At 55.7% G+C, this 14,423-nt stretch overlaps 3 protein-coding genes across 5 annotated transcripts; 2 read left to right on the top strand and 1 right to left on the bottom strand.

Moving 5' to 3' along the window:
• The first annotated feature begins 111 nt into the window (after positions 1-111).
• GAL3ST4 (galactose-3-O-sulfotransferase 4) lies at positions 112-5,815 on the top strand. The gene is made up of 4 exons (XM_025864535.2): positions 112-201; positions 1,362-1,674; positions 1,855-2,158; positions 4,364-5,815. Exons 2-4 carry the CDS (start codon positions 1,550-1,552, stop codon positions 5,396-5,398), a joined length of 1,464 nt encoding a protein of 487 aa, XP_025720320.1. The 5' UTR covers positions 112-201; positions 1,362-1,549; the 3' UTR covers positions 5,399-5,815.
• A 202-nt stretch (positions 5,816-6,017) lies between these two features.
• TRAPPC14 (trafficking protein particle complex subunit 14) lies at positions 6,018-11,711 on the top strand. 2 transcript variants are annotated; one of them, XM_025864532.2, is made up of 11 exons: positions 6,018-6,628; positions 6,837-6,932; positions 7,032-7,161; positions 7,330-7,416; positions 7,581-7,701; positions 7,806-7,953; positions 8,086-8,168; positions 8,255-8,418; positions 8,979-9,133; positions 9,365-9,558; positions 9,672-11,711. In XM_025864532.2, exons 1-11 carry the CDS (start codon positions 6,218-6,220, stop codon positions 9,823-9,825), a joined length of 1,743 nt encoding a protein of 580 aa, XP_025720317.1. In that variant the 5' UTR covers positions 6,018-6,217; the 3' UTR covers positions 9,826-11,711. The 2 variants fall into 2 exon arrangements, with proteins under 2 accessions (XP_025720317.1, XP_025720318.1); XM_025864533.2 differs by lacking the exon at positions 7,330-7,416.
• On the bottom strand, positions 10,722-14,420 carry LAMTOR4 (late endosomal/lysosomal adaptor, MAPK and MTOR activator 4). 2 transcript variants are annotated; one of them, XM_025864537.2, is made up of 4 exons: positions 14,060-14,240; positions 13,491-13,571; positions 11,425-11,542; positions 10,722-11,065 (listed from the first exon to the last, which is right to left on the bottom strand). In XM_025864537.2, the coding sequence occupies exons 1-4, from the start codon at positions 14,060-14,062 to the stop codon at positions 10,968-10,970; spliced, it is 300 nt and encodes a 99-aa protein (XP_025720322.1). In that variant the 5' UTR covers positions 14,063-14,240; the 3' UTR covers positions 10,722-10,967. The 2 variants fall into 2 exon arrangements, with proteins under 2 accessions (XP_025720322.1, XP_025720326.1); XM_025864541.2 differs by lacking the exon at positions 13,491-13,571 and having other exon boundaries at positions 14,060-14,420.
• Between the last annotated feature and the right edge of the window lie 3 nt (positions 14,421-14,423).

Raw genomic sequence — 14,423 nt, 5'->3', positions numbered from 1 at the left:
GATGCCCGGAGTGAGAGACCCAGAGACGCGATTAAAGCCCAAGCAAGCTGCAGGGACTGGCGGGACAAAGGGAGGGAGGGGGAGGAGCCTGGGCGCGGAGCAAGTTTATGGGGAAAGTTGAGCACTGCGCCGAGCCGGGCGGTGGCTGGGGCGGGCGGGAGGGCCAGACCCCGATTTCCCTGCTGCTCCTCAGGTGGCCTGGTGAGTGGGCAAGTGAAGCCAAGGCCGCGGCCGGTGGAGGGACTCTTGAATTTGTGGGAGGAGACTTGGGGGGTTCATAGAACCCCCGAGGGGGCCAACAAAGGGCTGGCGACAGACGGAGCAATCACCAAAGCTGGAGGGGACAGAGGGCTGGAATGGGGGTAATGGGAGGAGACAGAGATGGATGAGAAAGGACTAGAAGTCTGGACACAGGAGGGAGTCCGGTGCGGGGCTGGATCCTGGGGGCTGTGTTGGGGGAGGGATTTGAGGGGTGATGCCAGAGGGGGCGGGTCTCTAGGTAGCAAGTGTGCGTTCTCCTTGCCTGGGGTCATTCCTGGCTTGTCCCAGAAAGGGGCTGTCGGGGCTTGTTGGAGGGGCTGTGGCCCATGGTTGCGGCTGTGATCTGAAGGGGTGAGTCCAGACTCCCAGTTGATTAGGAACCTGGGGCCTGGGAAGGAACTCAGAAGCTCCATTTTTGTATCTTTCGGTATCTTTATGTCGCAGAGTTTTTCTCTCTCTCCAACTCCACCCTCTTGATCTCCTCTGGGTGCAGAGGGAGTTGGAAAACCGGCACGGGGGAGTAGGGGGTGTCCAGGGAGCTAAGCCTCATCAGTAACCCCACGTCTCCCCCAGCTCTTCACACACTGGGGTCTGCCCTGTGCTGAGAGCACTCCAGAAGGGGCGAGAGATGCCCGAGTTTTGACTCCTACTCATGACGACAAAGTCGTTCCTGTAGTTGACCTCCCTGGGTTCGGTAGCCTGTGCCCTGTCTGACCCCCATTCCCTCCTTATGGATGCCCCTTGTGGCCTCAGAATGGGGCTCTTCATTCCCATCTGTCACAGGCAGAGGAGCTCATGAGGAAGCCAAGGAAGCCAGGGGCCGGCCGATGTCCACCTCACTGGCACATGAGCGGATGGGTCCTTCTACAGGGTCTTGCCTTTCTCCCCTCCCCTTCTAAACCCCTGAGGCTCAGGTAGAAACTGCAGGTGGGGGCCGGGGAAACTGAAAGGAGTAGTTGTGGATGACCAGGAAGATCTGGGTATAGAGAGCACATGCCCCTCCCCACAGGCTTCCACTCCTGGAATGAGCGGCAGCAGCAGGAGAGAAGGCTCTACCCTCTCCTTAGACTCCCCTCCTTCCCCCCTCATTTCCCTTCTAGACGCTGACAGAGGCAAAAATCTGCTAACTCAGGGGGCAGACTCAACCAGGGCTGCAAGCAGGCCTGGGGGATGACCCCCCGATCTCGAACCAGCGCCTTCCACGGCTGCACGGCTGTCTCAAGCTGTCTCTGCCTCTGTGCCTGGCCCTTGCCCTGTCCCTCGCTAGCCTCACCCTTACCGGTGCCACATGGGCCCTCTGTCTCCTACCAGGACCATGCGCCTCTGGGGGCCTCGGAGCCTGGGGGTGGCTCTGGGAGTCTTCATGACCATCGGATTTGCCCTCCAGCTCTGGGGGGGGCCCTTCCAGAAGAGGTGAGTTCCCATCTTGTCCCAATGCCTTATAGATGCCCCCCATTTGCTCCGCCCCATGCCACCTAGGTCTGTGACTCCTGGGGACTCTGAGGAGGTTCCATGTCCTCTGTCCTTGCTCCACAAGATGCGCGCCCACCTGCTGGTGAGGGACAGGAAAATTCCCCTCCCATCTCTCCCCAGGTTACCAGGCCTGCAGCTCCGACAGCCCTTGACCCCATCCCCGGGATCAACTGTTTCATCCTGCCTGCCCCGGCAGCGACTTGTGTTCCTGAAGACGCATAAATCTGGGAGCAGCTCTGTGCTGAACCTGCTTCATCGCTACGGGGACCGACACGGGCTGCGCTTTGCCCTCCCTGCCCGCTACCAGTTCGGCTACCCAAGGCTTTTCCAGGCCTCTCGGGTCAAAGGCTACCGCCCTCAGGGTGGAGGTACCAAGGCCCCCTTCCACATCCTCTGTCATCACATGAGGTTCAACCTGAAAGAGGTGAGGGGTGTAAGAGGGGGTGGGTGGGATTGGAGAGACGTGGGCTTAGGCTTGTGGCCAAGACCACCAGGGGAGGAGGCCCCAAGCCTGGGGGGTTCCCAGGTACCCCTTCACCCAAAAATTGGGCATGGGAGCCGCAGAGATTCCTGTTCTCCTCTCCTCAGCTGTCCCTTGCCTAGTGGTTTCTGGGAGCCAAAGTCCTGCCTTCTCCCATCTAGAGCTTTCCAGTCTCTTTCCTTGACCAATTTACCCCACTGATATCAGTGCCCTGACAACTCTGATCCCCCAGACTCTCACTCTTCTTGGCCCCTTCTACTGACATTACCAGGGCCCTTGCTCAGCCACTGCCTTCTGACCATCTTCCTCTGCCAGATACGGAGAATCAGCTACACGCCAAGCCCTAGCCTGGTCCTGACCCCCTCCTCCCTGGTTCTAAAGGGGATGATGTGTGCATGCACTCACGTACTCATCCATACACACCCAGGAACCTGAGAGCTCTTGGGCAAACAAAATCAATGTGCAAATGAAAATATACAGGGAAGGAACTTTTATTGAATACTTACTGTCTGCTGGGTACTAAGCTTACCATCACCTTGCCAGAAAGGCATTATAAATGTCTCCATTACACAGATGAGGAGGTCAGGTTTCAGAGAGGCTAAGTGACTGGCCTCCTTAACAGAAAGCAGCAGAGCTAGGATTTGAACTCAGGTCCATCTGCTCCCAAGTCAAAGGGCCTTCCCTGGCATGTGTGCATGTGTATTTGTGTTTATATTTGGAACTGTGAAGAGAATATTCACCAAAAGAAGCAGGGCTTTCTGGGGAAGTGTTTTTTAAGGAAAGGGTGGACACAACTTTGTAGTAAGAAGAATACCAGGTATTTTAGAGGGAGCAGAATATCAGCAAAGGTGTGGTGGTCGTGGGTGTGTGTGTGTGTGTGTGTGTGTGTGTGTGTGTGTGTCCTATTAAGCTGCAGCTGGAGAAAGCAGCTGAGGGTCCTAAGTATCATCTAAAGGGCAGTGAGGGGTCACTGCTGGGAGTGAGGTGATGACAATGATCTTTCAGGCAGGTTTCTCTGGTTTTTGACCTTTGACCTTCATTGTCATCACCATTCAATGAGTACCTACCATGTTCCATGCAATTCCACATTCAAGGTAAGTGTTAATCCAGATTTATAGATGGAGGGACAATGGCTCTGAGAAGTTCAATAACTTGTCTAAAGTTATACAACTGGTAAATGGCTAAACTGGGTTTTATTGCAGGTTCACCTGATGCCACAGACTATTCTCTGTACTGTTCTTCCCTGCTTTCAAAGAGACAGTTTATAAGCTGTGCTCTGCAGGCATGCCCACATTAGCAGAGCAGATTGGAGGGCAACGTGTGAGGGCGTCAGGTTTAGTGACAAGCCATATTCAGAGGCAGAAACCCTCTGAGGAGCCCAGGGGCTGGGTCCTGATGTGGATCTGCCTGCAGGACCATCCTAGGGTGTGGCTCAGTCCAATTCCCACCATCTTTCTTGCTGAGCAGTAGAATCATATGTCCCAGGCCTCAGGGTAGCACCCTACCAAGTGTCCATAGCTCCCCAGTGCCCAGTCCAGGGCTGTCCTTTATTTTCCAAGATGCCTAAGAACCCCAGAAGTACCCTGTCCTTTGGCCATACTGGGCTTAGCCTGCCTACCTGATGCTTATACTTGAGATAGCATTATGGTTGGTCCCTCTCCTCCCTCTTTGCTGCCAGTGACCACCCCCCCCACACCCCCACCTAGAGGAGGCCTGAGACCAGTTCCTTTCTTGAAGCTGTGACCAAGAGTCCCAGGATAGGCACCTAAGAGGTTTTTGTTGGAGAAGTGAAGACAAAGTTTGATTCTTAAAGATTTTACTGACCAAAGCCATACCGAGAGGCCCAAAGAAATTAATGTTCTTGAGTAGCTTCCCATGTTCCAGGTTCCCTCATACCCTTTATCTCGTGTACCTTCATAATCAGTGGGAAGCTATGGTTATCCCCATTTTTCAGATGAGCAAATTGAGTCTCAGAGATGTTAAGTAACTTGCCCAAGGTGTTAGTGTAGGAAGCTGGGGGTTTCCAGCAAAGCCCAGAAATTTCCAGAAGGAGGTTTGAGGAGTCTAGGGGATCCACTGGCAATGGGCTTGCTTAGTTCCTTCCTGGCCCAGTTCTTTCTGCCTATGCCTGTTTTCTCTCCTCCGCAGGTACTTCAGGTCATGCCTTCTGACAGCTTCTTCTTTTCCATTGTCCGAGACCCAGCAGCTCTGGCCCGCTCTGCTTTCTCCTACTATAAATCCACCTCATCGGCCTTCCGCAAGGCGCCATCCTTGGCTGCCTTCCTGGCCAATCCTCGAGCCTTCTACCGACCTGGGGCCCGTGGGGACCACTATGCACGCAACTTGCTCTGGTTTGACTTTGGTCTCCCCTTCCCCCCAGAGATGAAGACCAAGAGAGGTAATCCTCATCCACCTAGAGACCCCAGCTTCCCACAGCTGAATGTTTTGCCTTCTGGCAGTGGCCCCCGAGCCCACCATCCCCTGGATCCCAATGCTGTCTCCCATCCTGCTCCCACAGTTGCTGGTGGTCACAGCCAGATATCCAGCCCTTCCTCTTTAGATTTGGGATCTTCGTCCTTCATCCAGTGGAGTCTGGCCTGGCTGGACTCTGTCTTTGATCTGGTCTTGGTGGCCGAGTACTTTGATGAGTCATTGGTTCTACTGGCAGATGCCCTGTGCTGGGGTCTGGATGATGTGGTGGGCTTCATGCACAACGCCCAAGCTGGAGGTGAGCAGGGCAGAGGCGCTGTCAGCAATGGTGGACTGACTGCTGAGGACAGGCAGCTGACTGCACGGGCCCGAGCCTGGAACCACCTGGACTGGGTTCTCTACGTTCACTTCAACCACAGTCTGTGGGCACGAATAAATCAATATGGCCAGAGCCGACTGGAGAGTGCCGTGGCAGAGCTCCGGGCTCGCCGAGAGGCCCTGGCTAAACATTGTCTAGAGGGGGGTGAGGCTTTAGACCCCAAATATATCACTGACCGACGGTTCCGCCCTTTCCAGTTTGGGTCAGGTAAGGTTTTGGGCTATGTACTTCGGAGTGGACTGAGCCTCGCAGACCAGGAGGAGTGTGAGCGTCTGGCTACCCCTGAGCTACAGTACAAGGACAAGCTAGATGCCAAGCAGTTTCCCCCAACAGTCTCTCTGCCCCTTAAGACCTCAAGGATACTCTCCCCCTAGGCATCAAACCACTAAGTCTTAGGCTGAAGAGCAGCGAAGCTAGACTGCACACATGATTGAGTATGAGGCAGCCATACTCTGCTTCCATCTGGAAGCATGTTTGTGCCCTGGAGGTTGAATGAAACTTTGCACAGATGTGGGGACCAAGTCTTCCAGCCTGTGCCAAAGCATTCCAGGCATTCAGCTCCTTGCAGTACCCCCTCCCCGCCCATTTTGCCCCTTCCCCTTTCCAGGGGTCTGGCAGGTCCCTCTAGCACTCTCAAAGAGCCCCCGGAGGAGCAAATCATGGAGTAAGCCAGAAAAAATTTGGAACGTGTGGGTTGGAATAATGCGTCCATTTCTCTATGAATTATTTGGTTCTGGACTATGCTCATTTCACTATGAAATGTTTGTTGAATAAATAATTTGAACCTTTGACTTGCTTTGCATCTTCCTGGGAGAAGTGTAGTTGGAGCGGATTAATATTTCTTCTCTAAGAAATCTGTCTTGTAGTCTCTCGTAAACCCTTCTTACTGTAGCCTAACCCCAGCGGGACCCCGCCTCCGCCCCCCCCCCGACAGCGGTCCGGTCACCCACAAATTCCGGGGCCTCGGAGGCCACGCCCCTTCCTTTCCGCTTCCGGTTTCTCGCCAGTCAATCGGCCCAGCAGCCCGGTTCCGGCCCTGCGGGGCCTCGGTTCCGGGTTCGTTGCCCCGGTTCCCGGCCCCGGCTGGTCTCCCGGGCCGGCCCGGCCGCGCGCAGCACCCGTTCGGTGTCGGAACTCCCGGGCCCCGCCCCAGCGGCCCCCTCGCCCCCGGCCCGCGCCGTCCTCGCCGCCCCATGGAGTCCCAGTGTGACTACTCCATGTATTTCCCGGCGGTGCCGCTGCCGCCGCGCGCGGAGCTGGCGGGGGACCCGGGCCGGTACCGGGCGCTGCCCCGGCGCAACCATCTCTACCTGGGGGAGACTGTCCGCTTCCTGCTGGTGCTGCGCTGCCGGGGAGGCGCGGGGTCCGGCGCCGGGGGCGGCCCGGGCTTGGGCTCCCGAGGGACCTGGGCAGAACTGGCAACGGCCCTGGCCGCCCTGGCTTCGGTCAGCGCCGGAGGCGGGGCGCCCGGGGGCGGTGGCTCCGCAGACCAGGATCCCGAACCCCCAGGGGGCGGGGATCCTGGCGGTGGGGCGTTGTTTCGAGGCTGCAGCCCCCTCCTCACCCACGGCCCGGGCCCTGCTACCTCAGGGGGAGCGACCACGGTGAGGAGCTTGGGGTGACACGGCACAGGGCGGAGGGGCGGTTTGCTGGGCTCCAGAGACTGGAGGGGATGGACGCTGGGGGCCTGAAGGAGGCAGATGACGGAGGAGAGCGGAGGCCAAGAAGACCCGAGAACATCACATCTTAAAGGGAACGCCGCAGGCTGCCTCTTTGACCCTCCCGCCCTCTTACTCCTTTCACAAACCCCAGCTGCCTGTGGAGGAACCAATTGTGTCCACAGATGAGGTCATCTTCCCACTCACCGTTTCACTGGATAGGCTGCCCCCAGGGACACCTAAGGCCAAGGTAAGATTGGCAAGGGGTGGGGCTGTTGTCCTAATTCAGGCTCCCTTTCTAAGTGGCTGTCTCTCGTCTTGACCAAGGTCCTGTGTCCTTTGTGCTCAGATTGTAGTGACTGTGTGGAAACGGGAGGTTGAGGCACCAGAGGTCAGAGACCAAGGCTACTTGCGCTTGCTGCAGACCCGATCTCCGGGGGAGACCTTCCGGGGGGAGCAGAGCGCTTTCAAGGCCCAAGGTGGGGAGAATGCAGAGAGGAAACGCTGGAGTCTGGAATTTGGGGGACAGAGTGGAGGGGTAATACTGGCAAGTGCATGATCTGGGGAGCAGAGTAAGATTAGAACTGCGGGTTGGAGGTGAGGTCTCTGCCCAGCTCATCAGTTCTTGCCTGGGCCCTCTCCTGCAGTGAGCACCCTGCTGACTCTGCTGCCCCCTCCGGTTCTGAAATGCCGCCAGTTCACTGTGGCTGGAAAACACTTGACAGTGCTCAAGGGTGAGCAGATCTGTGGCTCAGGTCTTTGGTAGCAGCAAGGGCACTGACTGGGTGGCAGTTACTCTGGGCACACTGGTGGGGATCGGTCCAATTTTGGAGGGGTAAAGTCGGGGCTTGAGGGGTCCAGGTACTCTTAGCTGAGCTGAGCTGCTTACCTCCAACAGTGCTGAACAGCTCCTCCCAGGAGGAAATTTCCATCTGGGATATCCGTATTCTCCCAAACTTCAATGCTAGTTATCTACCTGTCATGCCCGACGGCTCAGTGCTGCTGGTGGACAATGTCTGGTGAGGTCCTGGGGAGGGGGCAGGGCTGCAAAGTGGGGAGGGGGGCAGGGCCAAGAGCTCTGGCATGAAAAGATCAAGCTCTGTCCCTCTTTCTGCTGAACTAGTCATCAATCTGGGGAAGTCTCCATGGGCTCCTTCTGCCGGCTGCCTGGTACCTCTGGCTGCTTCCCCTGCCCGCTTAGTGCCCTGGAGGAACACAACTTCCTGTTTCAGCTGAGAGGGGGTGAGCAACCTCCTCAAGGGGCCAAGGAGGTGAGTGTAAGAGGCTGGTATGCTCGGAAGAGCAAGGTTAAGAAAAAGCAGCGGGAGGGAAAGGCCAGGGGGTGACAAAAGATGGAAGGGGACCTCAGATACACAGGGTGTTTCCTTTTGTCTCTCCTACAGGGCCTAGAAGTTCCCCTGATCGCTGTGATTCAGTGGTCTACTCCAAAGCTGCCCTTCACCCAGAGCATCTACACCCACTACCGGTGAGTTTGTGGGACTCCCCGCTGGGCACCGTCCTGTTCACCTATTTGGCAACACACGCCCCGCTTCCCTCTCTCACTGCTTCTAGCCTGCCCAGCATCCGCCTGGACCGCCCATGCTTTGTGATGACTGCCTCTTGTGAGTCCCCCGTTCGGACTTACGAGCGATTCACGGTCACCTACACACTGCTCAACAATCTCCAAGACTTCCTTGCTGTGAGGCTTGTGTGGACCCCAGAGCACGCACAGGCTGGTAGGTGGGCTGTCAGGCTCTGGGACCTTGTCCCAAAAGAGGAGGGGAAAGGAAGTCATGGAGGTGGGTGGCTTGTGGCAGGCTACCTTGGCTTTGTACCATGGTGGTCTCCACAGTGTCACCAATGGAAAGCTTACAGAAGCAGCAGGACAGGGATTTTAAGGGCATTGACCCTGGGTCTGGGCTCCCCGGTATATTTGATTTCTACCTCTGCCATTAACTAGCTGTGTGACCTTAGGTAGGTTACTTAATCTCTCTGAGCCTCACTCCGATCCCTCTTCTCTAAAATGGGGGAAATAATATCTCATGGGGTTGTTATGGTGATTAATGGTTAACATAAGTGAAACGGTTAGAATAGACTTCAGCACACAGTAAGTATTAGCTGTTGTTATTTATAAAGTTCAGCAAAAGATGACACATACTCAGTTTGCCGCACAGAGGGGCTCTGAGGATCAAATGAGACTGTGCTCACGAGAGCCCTGTGCGAACAGAGGAGCACCGTACAGATGTGTTTAGTGGTGGCTGTCTCTGTGTCATCCCCCCCCTCCCCGCCACTCCAGGAAAGCAGCTGTGTGAGGAGGAGCGCCGGGCCATGCAGGCAGCCCTGGACTCCGTTGTGTGCCACACGCCCCTCAACAACCTGGGCTTTTCCCGGAAGGGCAGCGCGCTCACCTTCAGTGTGGCCTTCCAGGCTCTGAGGACGGGGCTCTTCGAGGTGGGCTGGGGAGGGGCTGGACTGTGTGATGGGCTATGCAGAGTGTCGGTTGGGAGGAGTCAGCCACCAGCCTCTGTGGACGAAACACCACGGGTGGTACTAAACAGCGGGGGTGGAGGCAAGGTGGAACTTCAATCCCACACTGGCGGGGCAAGTGGGGAACTTGATTGGAAAGGAAGGTTGGGGCCTGGAGGCCAAGCTGGAATGCTGACTTGTGTCTCCCCGCTCCAGCTGAGCCAGCACATGAAACTGAAGCTGCAGTTCACAGCCAGTGTGTCCCACCCTCCGCCCGAGGCCCGGCCCCTCTCTCGAAAGAGCAGCCCCAGCAGCCCTGCTGTCCGGGACCTGGTGGAGCGACACCAGGCCAGCCTGGGTCGCTCTCAGTCCTTCTCTCACCAACAGCCCTCCCGCAGCCACCTCATGAGGTATGGACATGTGGGAGGGGGTGCCACTGGACTCAGGAGAGGCTGGAGTTGGAGCGGGAGCCCAAAGGGTCCCCGGGGTCCGACCGGAGCCCATAGCCTCTGCCTTCCCCCAGGTCGGGCAGCGTGATGGAGCGCAGGGCCATCACGCCCCCTGTGGCCTCCCCTGTGGGCCGCCCCCTCTACCTGCCCCCGGACAAGGCTGTGCTTTCTCTGGACAAGATTGCCAAGCGTGAGTGCAAGGTCCTGGTGGTGGAGCCTGTCAAGTAGCACCGTGCAGGCTCTCCTCCCTCTTACACTCCCAGAAACCGAAAGCCCCTGGATGGGGTCCTCGCTGCAGACTCTGCCTCCCCTGGGATGCCTCCCACCGTGGATGAGGAGGCCCAATAGGGCCGCCTGTCTGTGTCTGCTGATGAGGGACGAGGAAAGAAGCTGTGAAATGGGCGGGTATGGCTACAGCACTAAGCCAACAGTATTTCTCCGACTCCCTGGGGGGGCTGGCCCCACCCCGAGGCCAGGGCAGGGGCTCCAAGAGCTCCCTTGCCCCCCGCCCTGTACCCTGGTTCTAAGTTTACAAAGTGTATTCCTTGTTCCTATTAAGTTGTCCCTCCTGCCTCTGACATTCCCTCCCTCCCTCCCACCCACCCGCAGGGCTGAGATTAGAGGGTGGTGATGGTAAAGGGACCCTGACAATGACCCTCCTGTCTCAGGGGAAAGGGGAGATAGCCAGGTGGCCTCCTCCTGCCCCTCATGTTTACGTTTGCAGCCTGAAGCACTTTAAGTTGTGTGGGGTTTTCTTTTCTTTCTTTTTTTTTTTTTCCATCTGTCTGTTCCGGGAACTTATTCTCCAACTACTGCTTCCAACTGAGATAAGACTATTAAATGCCTGTTCAGGAGGGAGAAGAATGACTTTCGTCTGTGTGTTGGCGGCAGGAGTAGAGGCCCCAGGGGCTTGGAGTGGTTCCCTTCAGCATGCACACCAAGTAGCTCCCCTCAGCTCCCTTCCTACCATACTATTCTCTAATTGCCAGTTTTACGTGCCCAGGTGCTTTGCCCCACTCCTCTGGGCCCACATACACGACTATCTCCCTTGAAGACAGAAGACAGACTTAGGGTGTACCCCCCCCCCCGTCACACCCTCTCATACACACATCCCTGGGCCTGGGAACATCAGACTCATGTTTATTAGGAGGGAGGGAGGGAGGGAAGAGGGAGATCCCCCTGCCCTCACTCTCCTTGACACAGTGCAAAGTTCCCAAGCCTCTGCCCTTCCAGGTAGGGGTGGGGAAGTGGGTGAGGAGAAAGCCTTAGTTCTAACAGCAAGCCAAGAAAGAGGTGGAGGAGGTTTGCGTCCTCCTCATCACAGAGGCCCATGGACCCAATCCACCTCTGCCCCTTGCCCTCTGGCAGGCTCAGACGTCAACAGGCTCCCGGCCTCGGTTCTGCCTCTTCACCACAAATACCCTCTGTCCTGACACGGTCACCAGCAGCGTGTGTTCTCCAAAGACGACTGGAAAGGAGACACACCTTCCCCCGCCCGGGAGAGGGAAGGGAGCACAGAGTTAGTGGGGTACAACGGCCTCTACAGGGTCACACAGCTGGTGGGATCAAAAGCCAAAGGCATCTGATAGTTCAAGGCTCAGAGATTTGAAGATAGGAGGGCTCCATTATGTCCCCCTCCCTCTCTTGCTTTCTCATAGTTCTGATGCAAGGGTGAATCCCAAAGGGACCAGGGACCCCAGGGGGAGATGGTGGGAGGTTGGCAGGAGACAGCCGTTTTCTCCCCCCAGCCCTGAGAAGACAAGCCTCTGGGAGCAACCCCCACCCCCTCCCACCACCATCACCAGGGGGGCAGGGGCTGAGGCTCACCCGACAGGCGCTTGAAGGGTATGCTCGTGCTGTGGTGCAGCCGGAAACCACAGGCTGTACTGACCAGCTCAGAGATGGCACTGGCTGCCTGCTCGTCATTCTCTAGATCCCCAGATGACTGCATGCAGAGGGAAGAGGAAGGATGGCAGAGATTAGGGAAAAGAATTGGCAAAGAATCCCATAACAGTCACTCTGGCTCTAGCATTTGTAACCTCTCCCTCTCAACTTTCCAGTACCCCTAAGGTCACCCCCATTTTTGGAAAAATAAACCTGAAACTTTCCTATGATATTGTTGCCCCTCTTGACGCCATCTTGTTTCTCATCCTTACAAAATGGGGCTTCGCCCACTGAGCAGTGACTCTCATTCGTTTTTTTTTTTTGATTTGATTTATTTATTTGAGAGAGAGAATGAGAGAGAGAGCACATGAGGGGGGGAGGGTCAGAGGGAGAAGCAGACTGCCTGCCGCGCAGGGAGCCCGATGCGGGACTCGATCCCGTGACTCCAGGACCATGACCTGAGCCGAAGGCAGCCGCTCAACCAACTGAGCCACCCAGGCGCCCTCTCATTCGTTTCTTTACTGACCATTCTTTCCTAATCGCTGAAACTTGGTTTTTCCCTCTCTCCCCACTGACTGATAAAACCATCCTCAAACATCTCTGCCCACCCACCACTGACAGGTTCAGGGACCCCTCCAGAGCTCTTTTCCTCGGTTTTTCTGCTTGTTGCCCTGTCTGCAGAATCGGAAACATAAACAAACACCCCCTTTGCCCTTGAGCCTCTCCCTCCCACCTAACCCTTGGGGGGTGATGTGACTGGCCTAGGCTTCCTCTTTTCTGCTGACTGTCTCAATTTCCTCTCCCAACTTCTTCAACATGGACCTCCCAACTAGGTCATGTTCAGGCCCTTTGCTCTCTTGGACATTCTGTACCTCTGTTTTCTCATCTGTAAATTGGGACAAGTTCCTATCCATGGGCTCGTTGTGAGGACTACACGGAGATATTGGTGAGATGCTCAGAACAGCTCCTGGCAATATATACTAACTGCTACCCTTCTATATCAAAATGTCTTAAGTCAAGTTATCACAATTCTTACCTCCTCCCCTCCCCAATCAACTTCCTTTCTTAATTTCCTGTTTAAGGCACCATCATTCTAAGCTTGGGTTCAGTCTTACTAGATGAAGTATCTCCTCTAATACCTATCTCTAGTCATTACCAAGATACACTGATTCTTCCTTTAAAATGTCTTCTCTCCTTGCTCCTCTTCACTGCCACCAGACCTGTCTCATACCTAGATTTTCGCAGCAGTTCCCCCTACTTCTGAATCCCACCCCTTCCAGCTGTCTTCACACCTAATAGAATAATTTTGCTCAACTATTTCCTTAGCTCACATTTCTGTTCAAAACCCTTCAAAGCTCCCATTACCCTCAAGATTAACCCGAATGTGTCAACCCAGCCTTGAAAGTCCTCCACAATGAGATCCTTCCTTACCATATCTTCTTCCAAACCTTTCCAAATCTTTTCAACACAAACCTACCACTCCAACCCTGAGTACTCTCCTTTTCTGCCTGTTCACAACCATCCATCCTTTAAGCCCAGCTGAAGTCTTTGTTATAATGTAAGTTATAACACAAGGCTTGAATCCTTCATTTTCTGGTCTCCTTCACTAGTCTTTACCACTTGCATTGCTTTCAACTTTTATCCTTAAGCCTTGTCTCTCCAGCTCCACTAAAAACTCCTAGAGAGTTTAACACTATATTGTATTATGAAACAAAATTCAAAGCCTCTTAAGTACCAAATAAAGACATATTCGAAAAAACTTGGATAATATCAGTTATCAACAATCCTATAATTAGTTGTCTTTGTTAAAGTCATTAAACCTCTTTTAACTCAGAAGTTACCAGACTATGATTCCAGGATTTATTTGATTAGTTACTGAAAGCTTACTATCTGCCAAGCATGACAGCTAAGACCTAGAATACAGACAACTTAGGCTAAACCGGGCGATGTTAAAAGGGATCACGGGGCCATGTGTCCTTAGTGGACCCCCTCCCTTGCCCAGAACGCACCGCCAGCACTGCGCCTTCACTCAGCACCAGGTAGCCAAGCTGGTCTGGGATTCGCTCCAGCCCCTGGGTCAGTGCAGAAGTCTAGTAGGTAAAGATGCAATTAGTGAGAAGCATGCCAGGATGACCCTAGATGCCCTTCACTTGCAACCCCAAGTCTCCCTTGACAAGGCACCCCCAAACCTTCTCTTTCCCCAGACCCTCTTTGCTCTACAAAGCCTTCAACACTGATCATGCTGAGCTTCCCACCTTCTCACCCTCTGAGCCTGGGCTCCCCTGGCCTCCACAGCTACACTGTTCCCATCCCCCCCCCCCCCCCCCCCCGCCCCATCTCCAATTCCCCCGGTGGGCCGCCCCACCCCCGCAGACTACTCCCCAGCGCCCATACACCCTCGCACGGATCCCTCTTCAACCCTCTACGTCGCCTCCCCTCCCATCTCCATTCTCTCTGCGTCCCGGGGTGGATAGGAGGTAAGGGCGGAGTACAGGCCCAAGTGGGGGGAACCGAAGAGATTGGGGAACGGGGATGCAGAACCCCTAGCGCGTACTCCCGCGCATGCGTCCTCACTCACCATCGCAGCCTTAGGTGCTGGGGGCGCTCCTTATCAGATAGGTAGCTTCCGGCTCCAGACCCAGGTCACGTGCTTCCACCGGGCTGTCCCCTCCAGCTTTGCGCCTCACGATTTTAGCTCCGCCCCCAAAGTGTGGATTGGAACACGAGTACATCATTAGCCTTAATCTACCAGTGCGGAGCGCCGCTTCCCGAAGAAGCAAGCGGATTGGCCGCAGGCCCTCCTTCACAGCCCTCTCCCCGCCCCTCAGCCCCAGAGCTCTAGGGGAGGGGGCGTGTCGGCTGAGGGTGGGGCCTGGAGGGGCAGGACCGGAGGGAGGAGGGCGGGCTGAGGGTGTGCGCCTGCGCGCAGAGGGGCGGGCAGT

The sequence above is a fragment of the Callorhinus ursinus genome, unplaced genomic scaffold, assembly GCF_003265705.2.
Source record: "Callorhinus ursinus isolate GAN/ISIS: 27379988/994484 unplaced genomic scaffold, GSC_fseal_2.0 scaffold55, whole genome shotgun sequence".
NCBI lineage: Eukaryota > Metazoa > Chordata > Mammalia > Carnivora > Otariidae > Callorhinus > Callorhinus ursinus.
This window is presented reverse-complemented; position numbering and strand designations above follow the sequence as displayed.